The sequence below is a fragment of the Anas platyrhynchos genome, chromosome 3 (assembly GCF_047663525.1).
Source record: "Anas platyrhynchos isolate ZD024472 breed Pekin duck chromosome 3, IASCAAS_PekinDuck_T2T, whole genome shotgun sequence".
Lineage (NCBI taxonomy): Eukaryota > Metazoa > Chordata > Aves > Anseriformes > Anatidae > Anas > Anas platyrhynchos.
The window spans coordinates 47,429,970-47,446,647 of record NC_092589.1 but is presented as its reverse complement, the minus strand read 5'-3'; the positions used below and the strand labels follow the sequence as shown (position 1 = coordinate 47,446,647).

General features: G+C 39.5%; 1 protein-coding gene across 3 annotated transcripts in view; it reads right to left on the bottom strand.

Annotated features, from left to right (window-relative positions):
• The window catches only part of RPS6KA2 (ribosomal protein S6 kinase A2), a 293,034-nt gene that overhangs the window by 154,116 nt on the left and 122,240 nt on the right, over positions 1-16,678 (bottom strand). The window contains exon 1 of one of the 3 annotated variants that reach the window (XM_005019222.6): positions 9,281-9,846. The exons of the other annotated variants lie outside the window; for them this stretch is intronic. Within the exon in view, the coding sequence (XP_005019279.1) occupies positions 9,281-9,379 (99 nt within the window). The 5' untranslated portion in view covers positions 9,380-9,846. Of the gene's footprint in view, positions 1-9,280; positions 9,847-16,678 lie in introns of those variants that run through there. 3 annotated transcript variants of the gene reach the window in all.

Below are 16,678 nucleotides of genomic sequence, written 5' to 3'. Positions count from 1 at the left end.
TGGCTTCTCCAGCTGTGGTAACACTGGCGATTTATATATAACATTGTACAACTGTCCTTTTTTTTTTTTTTTTTTTTTCCCAGCCCTGAGCAAATATTCCCAAAGGGTTCATCATAACACTCAGGATCTAAGGGAGGCTTGAGTTAGGCACCAAACTAAGGCTACTGCACCTCTGTAGTTTTTAAAGCAGAAAAAGTCTCTCCCCACTCCCCCCAGTTTAGTTGGACCAAATGTCTGCTTTAGTAAGTCTGCATATTTTTTTGCTTTAAATTGTGAAGCAGTTTTATTACTTTAAACTGGCATGCATCATAAACCCAGATAACTTTGCATCAATGCAGAGACTGAGAGGGATTATCTGATACATGTTTCTGCTGGGGCTTTCCTGCTTTCACACAACACAGCATGTTTTCTGTGTAGATTCACATAACACCCACCCATCCACTTCTTGACTGTCTAAATACAGAGTCCCACCCTTTGGGGAAAAAATCAAGAAAATTTATCAAAATGCAGAAATTAGAGCTAAGATTAACCACCATACTTTCTTTTCCTCCTTTTGTGCCTATTTTACTGGCTACCACATTCAAAGAAGATAACTCCCCAGAGTTTGAGAGTCTGGAAAACAAGGGCAGACACATCTTCAGAGAGGCATATCATCGTTCAAATTAAGGCTCTGCAAACTGTTTGAAATCAGCTAGAAAATGCCAACATTTTCATATTCTTTTGTATTGCCACTACATTAAAATCACACGCATTTTGAAAACGTGTTGGATTAGATATCTTGATAACACTGATTTAATGAAATGTTAAGGAGTTCATTTCAGAAGAAAGAACAGCGGTTTTACTTGCTGGAAAAAGCCTCAGGTCTTTTTAACATAGTGAAATGGTATTAAAAAACATCTGAAGTATGTACTATATAACATCTGTTCACATTTAGTAATCAAAAAATCAAATTCAGTGATACGAAAGATCTTTAACCGTGTCATGGAAATAATCCAATATAAAGCCTTGCTTTCAGATAACAGTTTAGTTAGAACTGCAATGCATAATCTTACAGGAAAAAGTAGATACTGTGCAGACTAGCAGATCCAGCAGCATTTAAGCTATTTAGACAGATGACTTTAAAATGGATGCAATTACAACATTCACTTGCTGTCCCAGGCATTTTCTAGTCACAGACTAAGATTGTCTCATACAGGAAAGGCGGGTGTGTAGATGTGCTGATGCAGAAGTTAAAGGCAAACATATCTGCCAGGGTCACAGAGCCTGTCCATGAGTTGCTCTCAGCAGAAATGGAGAAGACAACATTGAACTGCTGCAGGATTTTCTTTGTTACTCACTAACAAAACAACAGAAATTTCCACTAAATAAAATAAAATAAAAATAATAAAAAAACCCTCTGAACCCAAAAAACACAAACACTCACCCAAGCTTTTTACTTATTTGTCAGGAAAATTACTTATATTGTCAGGAAAATTACTTATATAGCCATGAACGTATTATGGGGGTTTTCTTTCATATCTATCAGTTCTTGCCAGTTTGCCTATAAATTATATAGCGTGTTGGGCTTCTTAGGAAACAGCCAAATGAGTTATTCTCTATCCAGATGTTGGACTGAAATACCAGCTCTGGGATGGCTGGGCTGACAAATGCCAAGAACACATTCTATTTCTCCAGTGTTACCACCCCAGAAGAGGCTCAATTCGGGAGCACATTCTGTAATACACAGTTCTCACCACCACCTAGCTCATTCGCCGTGCATGGCACACACAAGCCTGTGCCGTACTGGTAGATGAAGGAACTGATGGATTCCTCCTCTCTCAAAAGGAAATACAGATTATTGCTGCTTTTATATATCAATAATGAAAAAGAAGAAAAAAAAAAATAGGGACAGGGTAAAGCTTTTTGTCTGGAAAACATCTTTGCGCCAGTTTGTATATGGAGATGGGTAAGGCTCTGTCATGTTAACAATGATAGAAAAGACTCACAAGTTCAACGCATAATAAGTCTTTTTCATAGCTTTTAAGACCAACCTCTAATATTTCTTTGGAACAGAAATTTAGTTTTTTATTATGCTTTACATGTTATTTCATTGCTTGTAGCAGAAACTGAAGCCGCTACTAAATCCTGTAGATTTTAAACTGAATTTCCATACAGACTTTTAAAAATATCTAATCATACCAGTTTACCCTTGAGTTCTACAGAATGTATGTATATTTAAAAAAAAAAAAAAAAAAAAAAAAAAAAGCACAACATAAAATTCCAGGCCCTGAATATATATGATATGTGCATAACATTCACTTCCAGTTGCACATGCTACAAGAGGGTACCGCAAACTTGCCTGAAGGTTGGTACTCCTGAGAGCAAGCAGGCCTGTGCAGTCTCCATTGTGTGACAAGAGGTACAGGACAATGTAATAAATAAAATCACACTTGTTCCCCTTGTTCCCCTCCCCTCCATGTGACCTTCAGCTTATTCATAATGATGCTTGAAGAGAACCATTTACTGCCCTGGCCTATTCATGCACAGGTCCAAATTTGGCCCTGTGGTAATGAGGCACAACGTGCTTTAATTACACCTGGAGTTCATATGAGCTTATTTCATAGGATATCTGGTGTTTAACTAATTATTACTCTTATTGGAAATGCCTGTCTTCTGCACGTTCAATTCCTTGAGCTTCCAGTATCATTGGACTCCTAGCACTCAGCTAGAGGACAGCTCGAGGCTCTCCCATATCCTACAGTGAGAGCAGCTCTGCCAAAATTCTGATGCTGGCAGTATTTCTGGGCAGTTTAGGCAAGTTGGATACAGGCTGTTCCACTAACCTGCATCACCTTGTACTGCTGACTGAGTGCCAGACTAACAAACCCCAGTAACACAGCAACAGAGGAAGGAACTAACTCAGGGCAGTTAAATGCTCTCATTCCAGTTGTAGATGGCAATGCTTTCTTAGGCTAGATAAACTGTAGTGCTACATGTGCTGAGACAGTCCAAACTCTGAAATGTGTAATAGCTCCACAAAGCAATGGTAAAGACTGACTCAAGGATTACAAGCATTGACACACCAACAGGAGCAGCACATTTCAAAGCAGCAAGAGCAATTTCACAGCTAAAGGATGGCTGCTCCCTTCAGTCTTCCAAAGCTATCCTGTGGCCGCCTCATGCTCATGCATGCACCCACTGAGGGAACCTGCACCCCAAACTATCTGCCAACGAGGTATTTCCCTGTGCACGAGTGGTAGCTGACTGCAAAGTCCTTGAATAGATGCATTGCTGGCCTCCTTATACATCCTCAGTCAGGAAGCTAGAAGATAGATTCGGTGGTCCAGTCATCCTTTTCCATTTCCTGAGACTTTGTTCTTCAGGAAGCAAAAACATAGCTGGTGAGAGCTGATGGCATCACAGACACACCCCTGAGTGCAGAACTAGCTGCTGCTTCCCCGCAGTACTGTGAATCTTTCTTAACAGGGCATACTTCTACAGAATCGTTGCAGAAGTGAGACCATAAGTCTTGTTAAGTGAACAACAGGGACTAGAAAATATTTAGGTTAGAAGTATTTCTACTTCAGTAACTGGTAAATAAACATAAGTTTTTTTTGTTCAGATTTCTGTTTTACTTGAGAAATATTTCCAGTTGCCTGCAAGGACACAAATGCAAAGCACATGCACAAAACTAATCCTTTCCTGACACTAGCAGGAAAAAGGTTGTTTCAAATGCTACTGATAATAAAAATAGATGCAGGAGAGCTCAGCCCCCCCGAAGCAGACTTCTTGTACCACAGGGTCAGACAGCACGTAACATTATGAGCTAAAACCTAGAATAAAATTATATATTTTCCACTTGCATGAAACCAAGTTAGTTCCAATTACTGCTAGGCGGGGTGTGCATCCACCCGGTTCACCAGGTCCATCTCTCATCCTCCTGAACACCCACACAGAAGTAACTCCAGGCTCTGGGAACCGCAGATTTACCTGCCACACACAGATGCAGTGAAGAGACGCTGGCCTTTCCTTGTCATTCGTTTCATCACTTGCTCATGGCCAGGACCCAACATGTGCTCACCATAACACTGTGTCATCGCCAGTGGCATAAGGCATGCACACGTACATCCTCTCAGCTGATCAGACCCACCCCACAACCAAATGAAGGTATCTTCTGTTACAGGGGAGGGTCAGACTCACACAGGGTCATGATCTTGAAAGTCCCTAACTTTCAGGAAGGAAGAAAAACATTTTTCTCACCCTACTGCAAAGACCGAGAAAGTGGACCCGGAAATCTTGTAAATACACAAAAGTTCTGCTGCAAAGGAAAGGACGCAATCTGTTTTGCGGTTACAATGAGTAGGACAAGATGACACAGGCTTAAATTGCTATAAGAAAAATTGTGTTAGACATTAGAAAAGCTCTCAGACTAAGGATAGCATTGTACAATATACCTCCTAGGAAGGCTGTGGGGCATTTAGCATGGGAAGTGTTTAAAAAGGGACCAGACAAACATGTTTGGTGGAATAGCTGAGATATAGCTATTATTGCCTAAGGAGGAGGGAGAGTCCAGATCAAAGTTTTTTAGATTTGTCCAAGCCCCATTTTTATTTTTTTTTATGATCTTTCTGTGGACAAGTTATCCCTACATCTGCCTGCTTAATTTTCATTTTCTCTAGCTCAGCACAGTTAATTTGAGGCTTGGGGGAAGGAGCACATAGCAAGCCTGATGCACAAGATACTGTTTATTTGGAATCAAGTCAGAAGTATTTGGAGATTTTTGGAGCAATTTCTTCATTACAAATATGTAAGTATGTGAGTAAGCTCTCTTAATGCCAGAACAATATAAATAGGTAGACTTCTGTCAAATAACTTGAACAATCACATAGTTTCCATCTTAAAAACAGGGAATGTTGGACACAGAGCTCTGAACCACATGTAATGACACAGCAACTTAAAAAAATGAATCTGGAAGTTAGATTTCCTGGCTCCTCAAGTGACCTGTTTGATGGACTACATGCTCCTCCTGCTCTCCTTCCCCTGCCTTGCTTCACTTCCCCACAACCAGGCAATTCGAGATTACAAGAACTGCAGCATTTCCTCATAAAAGTCTTGCCTGCAGCTGGGGGAAGTCAGACTACAATAGCATTGGTAACTTCTGCTATAACAAGGACACACATCACAAAAATTATAATTACCAAGGGGAAAAAAAAAAAAAAAGAAAAAAAAACTAAAGCTGCCTCAGGACTTGCACCTTGCAGAGCTCATCTTGGACTGCTAATCTTCATCCCTCTTCTTTATCTTGCCTCTTTCTGTCTAACATTTGACTGAAAATATATTCCTCCACAAGACGATTATCTATAAAAATAAGAGAGAAGTCAGAATAAAGAACTCACTACTGATAAAGAGCAGTATTTCTGGACAAGTACAGAAGAGTTCACACATGTTTGCAAGTGAAGCATTGATCCAGCCCACTGTGCAAAAGGAGACGGCTAGCTCAGCATTTCCCAGCCTCTTTCATAAGGCTGCTGTAATTTAAACCATTAGGAAATCAGAATACAAAGTGAAGATTAAAACTGAAAAGCTCTATGAACAGAGTATCATAAAGCTAGGGCCTGTCCTTCTGCACTATTCCTTACCAGACTTGATAGTCTTGCTTCAATTTCCTACACAACAGCATTGGAAGCCAAGGAGGACCATACTCTGGTCACCCCCACAGGAGGTCTAGCCTCTCACAGCTGGCTGTGTTGAGAGAGGCTAACTCAAATTTAATTTGGAAGCTGATTTGGAAAAAGTTTGGTAGGCCCCATTTATAGACAAAACAGAATTTGGATTCACCATTACCAGTAAGACAAAACAAGAATTAAAACCATTAAAGAATAAGTATAAAGATTTAAAAATGCACTAGGAGTGGAAAAGTCAAGAAAAATCTCCAAAAAGCATCAATGTCAGTGTTTTAATTGGTCATTTTATTTTAAAAAGGATTTTGCGTCACTGGAATAAATACAATCAAATTCTTCGCATGCTTAAGTCTTTCCTAGCTTATTCGAATGGCATAGTTAACTTTTGATTTATAAATCAAGGATATTGCTCACTGCTATAAGATGCATTCCACTGGGGCTCAAAGTCTTTAACAGAGCCACACTGTGCGTACATTCTCCTAATGGTTTCACATTCATGTTCATCAACACTCAGCAAGAACCATAAACAAAGCCCGTCTCTCGGATGCACACATGCAGTTCCCATTGACTTCGTCAGATTTTCAGCTGACTTCAATAAGAACTCTGTGTGCACGCAGAAGGGCAGAACTTGGCTCTGCACGTTTAATAAAATTACATCACTAGATACCTTATAAATGAAGGGCAACACAGGCCATACTGAAAAATAACAAACTGAAAACCCGAAGTGTGGCCAAATCAGTTCAAATTTCAGCCAAGTTTTCCCAGAACAATAAAAATGGCACACGTTTTAGGCAAGATAAAATAAAAGCCCAGCGATATCTTATTCACCAGTGTGCTCTGCCTCCTTTAGCAGGACTAAGTGGGAAACCTATCTACATGAGGCAATGATCTTGTTGTCTCAGATGGAGCAATGATATTGGCATATGAAATGATTAAGTAAAGGTCAAGTTACAAGCTGTGATTTGCTAAGTCATTTCTGCTTCTATATCCCTGCTCTGCAAGTTATGAAGCTCATTGCAACTGGATTTAAAGCATAGCAGAATACCACAGAAGAAAAAGTAATCAATCCTACAATATTAACAACTAATATTATATTATTTTGAACCTACTCCAGTAGTGGTATTTTAAAGATTTCAAATGCTTGAATCCAGAAGCATCTATCTTTATAGACGCTTCACCCCTCTTTGTGACCCCCAAAAAGAACAGCATAACAAAAATCCCACCCAACTTAGAAACAGCAATCCTCTTCCAAATTTCAAATGACATCTAGCAACACATAATTTCTGCCAGGTATATTAGCTAAGGCACACTAAGCAAAGCAATGCCACATGTTTTCTCCAAATTTCTTCCCTTTATTTTACTTTTACTCATTCCATCATGTAATAACCTGTGCCTTTTTACTGCCTTTTTAAAAATATCTACCTATTAGGATGAAGAATATCCTGCCTTCTAGAAATCTAACTACCACCAGGCTTCTTTGCACTTTCTATTTGGCTGACAAACTCTCATTAGCCTGCAATTACGAATTTATACACAAAAGTACTCAGAGATGGAAATCACAGAGGGGGCTTGATGTTCATGTTTGGTTTTTCCCCCTCTAAGCAGGAACATCTCTGATGATTTTCACACTTAAATAGCAGAACAGATTTCATGAATCATTTTTTCTTCCTGGTTGGAACAACCCCTATTCCCTATTGCATTATAATACTGAGTCACTTTGCATAAAGTTGGCTATTACTGCCAAGCCAATGGAGAGAAAAGAGAAGTGGATGTAATGCTCTGAACGTACATGTGCAACAGGATACGTACCAGGATGCTTCTTGAAGCAAATTATTTTTAAATATATTTAAAATTACTTTATAAGACAACTCTTGATCTCATGTAAGGAAAAACTATATCAGATATTGAATGTAGATGTCCAGTGTATCTAATATAATACTGGTGATCAAAATGATGCTAACCCCTCCCTACCACCCCCCCCCCAAAATGAAGTAAAGGTCTGGCCAGTTACAACAGTTACAAATTCTGAGTTGCATTGGTTATTCATACTATATTATTCAGTAAGTTAAATAATTATTGTGGTGAAATCTATTTCTCCCAAACTACAGCATCATCAAATTACTAGTTATGAGGTCTGGTAGGGCTCTGCTGTCTCAAAATCATCTCCCCTTAATGTGGCACCCTGAAACTGACAGCCCGTGAAGACACTTGCCTGTCTCAGGAGAACTCCTTCATGCAACTCAGCGACTCCAGATCTATTTTCTGTTGGCTCTGATGGAGCATGAGCCTGGTGAATTTATAGTGTGTTACAAGGAACATCTATTTCAGCTTAGCCTGTGCAATTTGGGGTTCACAGCATATCCCCCTCAATCCTGGAGGATTAGGGTTGGTGGAGCAAGGGAGCACTAACAACTGATGTCAACTTTAACTTACTAGCTTTACATTTAAAACTCAATGAGTGAAACAAATTTAGGTACCTTACAGGATCGTTTTTAAGGAAACTGATTTTAAAGAGTTAAGAAAAAAAAAAACACCAGCCCCAAACTCCGCTTTTCTGCATGTCCCATTTAAGCAATGACACATGAAGAACTTTATGTCCAAACAATTACCTAGTACTTTAAATAGGACACCAAGGGAATAAGATTTTAAAATGTATTCACACAGCATGAAACTAATCCTCCTCTTGGGAATACTGGTGCAAATCAGAGTAACTCCTCGGAGGTCAGCTGAAGTACACCAGCATAAAACAAATGTGAGACAGAGGAGAATCGGGCCCCATCTACCTTTATTTTAATGCAGAGGTTGCAGATCATCTGCAATGATAAAGTGAACAACATAAATAAAACTGACATTTATTCAATTGATCTCACTTCCTGCCGACTATTCACAGCTCCAAATATAGGGCTGAAGAACAATGGTTCAAGGAAGAGAGGCAGAAATCCTGCTTCTACCCCATTCACACATTCCTATCCGCCAATACCTCCAACTTGAACTGCTTTTAATCTCCTGATACTGCTGAACTGTTTTAGGTTTAATTTGACGTTGCTCCCCAGCTCCTGAAGAACAACTTCTCCTTAGAATAAAATAAAAAGAAAATACAGGATGCAGGGAAGAGATAAGTGTAAAAATCTGTGTAGCATGAGAATCTATAGAAAAACAAGCAAGAAAATCTGTCTTGCATACAATATATATGCAAGGCACTAGCAAATTGACCAATTATTTGAAAATCTAGCACTAAGAATCGTATGCTTGCAGGGGAGGAAGACTGAAATATAAGGCTATTCCAAGTCATGCTGCCATTTGTGCTAATTTAAGTGAATATGTAATTATTTCCTACAACTTCATGATGTCCTGAACCAGCTTCCTCCCCCTGTGCCAGGCTGATAAAAGGATCCTTAGCAACACACTATATATATTATGCAATGTATTGAACGCTACCAAGGAAAAGCCCTGAATTACACTGAAACAAAGAACATCAGGTGCGAGCAGCAGCACCTCCAGGGAAAGACCACCTTTAACTATTTACTGTGTCAGCAAAGGCAGACGTTCTCTTGTACGAATCTCTGCTAGCAGCGAGTAACGGTATTTGCTACGTATAACAAAGTTACCACGGATTTTACCTCAAATCTACTTAGGCTCGAGCTCTTCGACCGAGACTTCTTGCGGAGATAGACGGAGAAGAACCGCCGCACTGTGAACTTCTTCATGTTCATTTCCATTGCCCCGTCCGAGCTCCGGTGCGGACCACGGCGGAGCTGCAGTGCCGGAGGAAGCTAGCACATCCCAATTGCCTCCTATTTATATCCACAGGCAGGAGGAGATCCTCTGGAGCCTCCGCTTCTCTTCATCCAGCCGGGCTCGGCTAGATGGGCGAGAGGTGTGCTGCCCTGAGTGCGTGCGGTGCGCTGCTTGCTGCCAAAAGGCGTTTCACTCCGTCCGTCTGCCTTCCCACTGTTTACATTTCGGTGCTGCAAGCCTAACTCTCTCCCCACTCCCTCTCCCCCTCGCCTTAGGTCCTACTACACCCAATCAGGCTCTGCTGCTGCTGCATGCATAATCAGCTCCGGCAGATGACAGCTCCCCAGTCCCAGGCGTAGCAGGTTTGAGATAAATATTAGATGCGTCTGTGGCTTTGTACTGCCCTCCTCTCTCAGCCAGGCTTTTTCGATTTCCTGGTTTCTGAATCACATGGGGAATAGGCACATGCTGCACTTCTGTTTTTAGCCCGGAATTTCGCTACTGCTATAATTACTGAGGGCTACGGTGGTCAGATCTGCGAAGAGGCGAGCTCCTGCACCAGAGCCTCTCCTGGGAGAAGGCTGAAGGACACCATGAACCCACTGTCAGAACAGGAGGGTCTGGACCTCCTCTCATCCTGGGGACTGTGCACAGTAACGCTTCCCACACCCTTAAATCAAAAAGCTTAAAATCCTATTCATAGCTTACCCACCAGCTCCACATTAAAATACCTAATGCTGGCACAGCTCTGAAAATAGAAAGCACACTCTAAATGGGAAGTATTACTATTCTTATTGTACTACAGCAGGGAGCTACAGCCCTTCTCAGAGGTTAAATATGTACATCTATTTACAGGCTGCAGTTTGAGCTGCTCGCTATACTGGAAGCATGCATATTTACAGCTGCCCCCACCTCCATCCAGCATAAACATATTTTTCAGCTTTTCTTCAAGAACTAATGAATCTGAGTGTGATCCAGAGACTGAAGAGCTTTCTCTGCCTGCTGTACACAGCTCGGGCTCCTTGTCCTTGGCAGCCTTTCCTTTCTGACTAGCAAGGAGCATCCAGACATGCCTTTCTCCCATATCCTCATATGGAAAGTGAATGTCTCTCATGACTTATTAATGACTCAGATAAATAATCCCAAAGAGAGCTGACACCACTACAGCCTGAGAAAACTCTCGGAGGTTAAATGACAATACCTCTCCAATCAATCTGCTCTACACAGAGGGAGTTGAATTTTGCTTTAATTGCACATCTAGGCTCTGCCATGAACCACGTTGGCTGGTCATGCCTGTTGCTACCTGCTTTGTTTGCAGGTTTTCTGTCCCTCTCATTTGTTTAAAGCTCGCCATAGTCTTTGTACCTGGAAAAGCAAGAAAATTTTAAAAAGTAAAGGAGTATTTTGGCACTACATAGTCTTTTACCACTACAGCTGTGTTGGCTTCTGGCTAAAGACCCTGGAGTGAAGGCAACAGCCCAGCAGAAACCCAGATATTTACAGATACACCAAAACCATTTTCACAAGCAATAAACAGGTAAAAAGCAATGTGGTGACCTGATCTCACCAGTAGTAGCCTGACCAGAGCGAGGGCCTGAGGCACTTGCCTCACCCCAACCTTGCCCTGATTGATTCCTCGGCTTTTACTTGCTGCAGCACTGCTAGTGCTTCTTTCTGCACCCTGCCCTCTGCCTGCAAAAGGGGCAACCTTAGCCTTGCTTTCCTGCTGACAAAGGCTTTTCAGGGCCACACATGTTCTCATGGTTGTAAACCACTTCAGCTTTAAATAGTAATCAGACTAATCAGGATAGCTCCCTGAAACCTTCTCTTCAGGTATACAACGAAGTCCCACCTGGACACTGACATTGTGCAGAGATGATCATTTCCCTGCTCTGAGTACACAAGGTATTATCCTTCCCTATGTAAGTAAAAGCAGTATATGAGAGGCTGCTGCTACTTATGCTAGCAGATTTATCGCAGCCTTCACTTTCCATTAGGCAAGCAGTACTTTAACATGCAAGGACATGTGGTTACCATTAAACATACCTGTTCTGCAATGAGCATCCAACATTATGCATGCTACAACTTATTAGTTATCAATTACATTTATTATGTTCAGAATTTTGTTCTTTTTGTTCACACACACACAACCAGTTACAATGGATTAGCAGTGTAATGTGAACATCAGAGTATAAGTTGACCTTTGATGCTACAGGTTATACTGCAATGTTAACAGCATCTCCAGGCTAGGAGGCAAGTCTCCTCTTACATCCCTGCAAAGATGCAGGCATGGAAATAGGCATGATCTGCTTGTTTTCTTACTCTCCTCCCAACAGGTGATTAGGGATTAAATACAGAAGGATAAATAACCACCAGTGCCAGGACACTGCTCTTCACCTATGGGGCAGCAGAACAATAGAGGTATTGCTGAAAGCATCTTCCAACTGTAAACACCACAAGCAACAAAGTTACAAAAATTTACAGAAGAAAGAGTACACGTACAGAAATCAAACAAAAGGCGAATCAAACAAAAACATGAGCATTGAAAACTAAGCACAGGGACAAATATCTGAAAAGTAAATTCTACTGCAGTTGCATTCACACAGTAAGCTTCTGGGACACGGAACTTAGCTTTACTTCAGAACAACAAATATGAGGAGGTGTCAAAAAATTATCTCAAACTTTCAGCTACTGAAACAGTATCCATTTTTTCCAATGATTTTTTCTTTTTTTCTTTTTTTTTCTTTTTTTCTTTTAAGGTGCAAGCCAAAAACCAAATTAGATGACACTGGAACATTCATCATTATATTTATAAACTTATAACTGTCAGATCAACTTGCAAGTTGAAAAAAAAAAAAAAAATCATTGCACTTAGAAATTCATGGCTATAAAGTATTAACAGCTCCCTTCTGAGTAATTTCAACTGCTAAGGAACTGCTGGAAAAATAAATCCACTGAATGTTTCCAAGATAAAAAATAAACAACAAAACTGTTGGATGGGGCATATAATGCATTGATATCAAGTATTGATACTCTGTATTCTGAATTATACTTTTTTAAACTGTAATAATATTTGTTGCAGCACAAAATAAATAAAGAAAAGATCATGGCTGCTCCCAGTGAAGTTAATAGCAAAATAAAGTTTATTTCAATTGGAAAAGGGCTTAAAAAAACAAGCAAACAAAAGAAAACCAAATCCAGTATTTGAAACAAACTCTCCAACAGAAACCACTCGAAATTTGATATCAGACAGCCCAGGTTCCAAATTTTAAAAGTTAAAAAGAAAATTCCCAATAACATCCAATGAAAGCTGAAGGACCTCTCCTTTTGTTTGCAGATGGACTATAACAACAGTGGTAAAAAATTGAAGGACGCAGTGTGAGGAAATTCACACAGGGCAACAAAGCAACCTACACAGAACCAAAGCAAGAATGATGCCAGCTGCCAATGCCACAGGAATCACCAATTTCTAAAGAAAAAAAAAGTAATTTGATTTTTTTTTTCCATGAAATAAAGCACAAATCAAAGACATCTACCACAAACCATGGCCTTGACTATGAAATTTCTTAAAGAAATTCTATACTACAATATCATACAGCATGTCAGACCTATGACCAAAATGGACTTTCTAATTTTTATGTGAATCAACAGTTCATAAGCAAAACCAGAATGATAGTTGAGCAAATTAAAGGACCACTGTAAAAGTAAAAATACATAAATTGATAGTATCTTCCCTGTGTATGCCATCAATATCAGCTATCGTTCCTCAATAAGTTTATGAGGAAAACAGAAAAGCATGAAAGCATCAGAGGCACAGACACTATAGACAGACCAAATAACATTAGCAGAAAACAGCATGCAGAGAAAGGGAAAAACAAAGTACTGTGATAGAGGTCACAAGAGACAATGCTACAGAAAAGGTGAATTACACAGTACTGTTTATGCTCTCATTAAAGAGGATCAGGATCAAGAGCAGATGTTTCCAAGAGACACCAATGAGCAGAACAAGGAATAATACCTCCCTCAAGGTGATTAGATGGTACATGACTCTCAGTTATTGCTATTGCCTGATTTTGAATGCTGGGCAACAACTTTCCATATGGCTTTTTTTTTTTTTCCTCCCCTCAGTGAGCAATTGAGGTGGTTATTTTTCTTATGATGTTTCTTTCAAAAAGAAAGGAAAATAATGGGCAAGAAACGCCTGATCCCATTACATCAGCATGCCAATCTGGATCCCAGCCTTTCCAGCTGCTATATCTAGTTATATACCTTGTCCAGTTCAGCATCTTGCTAACTGGACTAGAGTACTCTCTCATAAAAAGGATACACTGCTCAGCCAGCATTATGGAATACAGACAACAGCTTGCATTCTCAGGCACGCTTCTCACCATCAATGATAAGCAAGTGATCAGCAAGAATGGCTGAATGGGGATGTAAGAGAAGTTTCCAGTAGAGGTAAAGGTTTCCAGGTCCCTTCAGCCATTTTGCAAATTAAAATTACTGCTCAGAAGAAAGAAGAAAGCAGTCATACATCTCATCTGTGACCAATGAATGGGCAAGTTGGGAAGCAGTTGGGAATGAAGACTGCTTGCCTGCCATCTTCTCCACTCCTTGGAGCAACACAGCAGACCTACAGTATCTGCTTAATCTTGTACCTGTAATAATAAGGCCTCAAGAGATTAGGCAAAGACAGGGGACTGTTTATATATGCATACTTTTAATTCCTTAATTGCTAAAAGCGTTATCCAACACTGGCAATTACATAACAGGTTACCGGTGTAAATACAACTGTAGCAATTGTAGGAGAAAATGGCTTCCTTCGAAAAGATCGCTTTTACTCAATATGCTGGTATTCCTGTAAGTAGGTTCAATTCAACAGCTTTGAATGTTCTTGAAACTAAGTATCAAGATAATTTCTAGGTAAATTTGAAACCAATATTTCATAGGAATGCAAGTAGCTTAGATGGAAAATCTTCCATACTTTTCTTTCTAGTAGACTCCACTTCAGCAGATGAGATCAGAAAAAATATACTTAATGGTACTGAGAGGGTAAAGTGTCTCTGCACATATCATGCTGGTGCAGAAGAAATCTCCTTACTGAAGTTGCCTAAATATCTACTTCTTCAACTCCTTCTAAACACTTAATAGTCACATGATGATAGAGTAGTTCTGCTTCTGGAGATATCAGATGGGGAGCACTATAAAGACATATGGCCTGTTCTTATTTGTGCACAGAGAACTGGGACTGCTGCAGAAATAATAGCTCAAGGACAAGATAACAAGATTTGATTGAGTATTCAGCAGATGACAGATGTTTTAACTCTCACAAAAGCATCTTGTGTTAGTGCTTGAGTATCATATTGGCAAGCGTCACAAGTGCTGTATTGACTGCTCCCATATGTGTTTTACTACTTATAGACTCACACTATCATGCAACAACATCACTGGCCACATACATGTCAGTTTGCTGTGGTCTGTTTCTAGGATAGAGATCAAGTCATCTATCAGTCTGCCTTGAAAACAAGCTTGGAATAGTATCAGATTCAGTTTTCTTTTTATTGAGGACTTTTACTTTCTTGGATGATACAAGTGTTGCTTGGCCTTAGACAAAAGTACAAGACAAAGAATGCAACAATCTCATTTACATAAGCTTCTACTCCAGTGCAGTTGAAGGAGATTGCTAAAGATACAATTCTGCTTTGGCTAATATGCAGAAAATCATACTCCTATAATGGATTAGAAGTTTTATAGAAAGAAAGATGCTACTTCATATGAACAATTGTATCACATGAATATTTATGAATATCCATGTTGCCTGAACGTTGTACAATACAAAATTGGATAGCAGAATTTCATTATGTGCAGCATATGTTTACTATTTATTCAGACTAGCCGTGAACAACACTAAAGAGGAATACACTCATTCAAAATCTACTAGTAGGCAAATTTAGGTTCTGGAAAATATACACCTAACAGGAGAAAGTGCACAGAAGATTTACCACACCCCATTTTTACTTTTATTAACCATCAAAAGACTAAATGGACTAAACTGCACTAAACAGAGAAGCCAGACCATAGCTTGCCCTTGAAATCCTGACATAGAAGTGTAGAATTGGGCTTAGGAAATTTCACTCAGGAAAGTATCAACTGTAGGAAGAACTTTTCCCTTCTATTAGATAACAGAAATACTCACTGAGGTAGTAAAGCAAATGAGGTCGATATAAAGCATCATATATAGTTGAGCTGACTGACCTGAATTAATATCCTTCATATCTGAGACCATTTTGTATAACCTGAAAAAGCACATTGATCTCTCTATGCCAGTTGCAGTCCATGTGCAAAACCCAGTCACATCCTGATTCCCTATGAGAACAGGGGCATTGATTACACTGTTCTTTTCTTCTTATTCTTTCTTACTGGTATATCATGTCCTTAGTGAAGAAAAAACACAGATTTTTAACCAGAAAGAAGCCAGACTGCACTTGTGCCAGTTTCCTGATTTTGACAAATGGGTGTGCCTTAAATGGGTCCTTAAATGCACGCACATGCACTGACATTTACCCACATCTTTGTTTCAGATCTCCTTCTATAAAATGGAACTGGAATGCTCTGCCACTTCACAAGAGCTGTTTCAGAGTAAACACAACAGTCACTATTATGCGCTCATAGTCAAAATTTCAATTTAGCCTTAGCAATGTTAGTTTTGCTTACAGAACCAGATTAACTGTAAAGTCAAAAAAAAAAAAAAAAAAAAAGAATAAATAGATGACACATGCAAATTTACCTTGGTAGAAATTATATCTAGCAGGGTGAATGATATATTGGATATTTTCAAAATATATGACATAACTAATGCCTTTCAAAAATCAGTATCAAGGTTGTGTGAACACCTACCCCACGTTAGACACCACAGAAATTAGATTCATATATCAAAAATCAATAGTCACTCTTGAAATCTTGAGCATTAGCTTCCTTCTTGTTAGGATTCTTGTATTTCTTATAGGACTAATTTTGAAGGCATGCTTTAAATTTCTGTAATAGCAGTACTTAGATTACAGACACAGCTCACAGCTTGCCCCCTTCCCCCTTTTTCTTTTTTTGGAAATAGAAACTGAAGAAACAGATCAGAGAAAAAAGTGTTGCGATACACCCCCTCTTTCTTTCTCTAATACAGTTACACAGGAAGTGTGAAATTCAAAAACAAAAATACATGCAAAATCATTTCAACCTTCAAAAAAGTTGGTTAGATTCCATCTGACATTTACAAAACCACATACTGA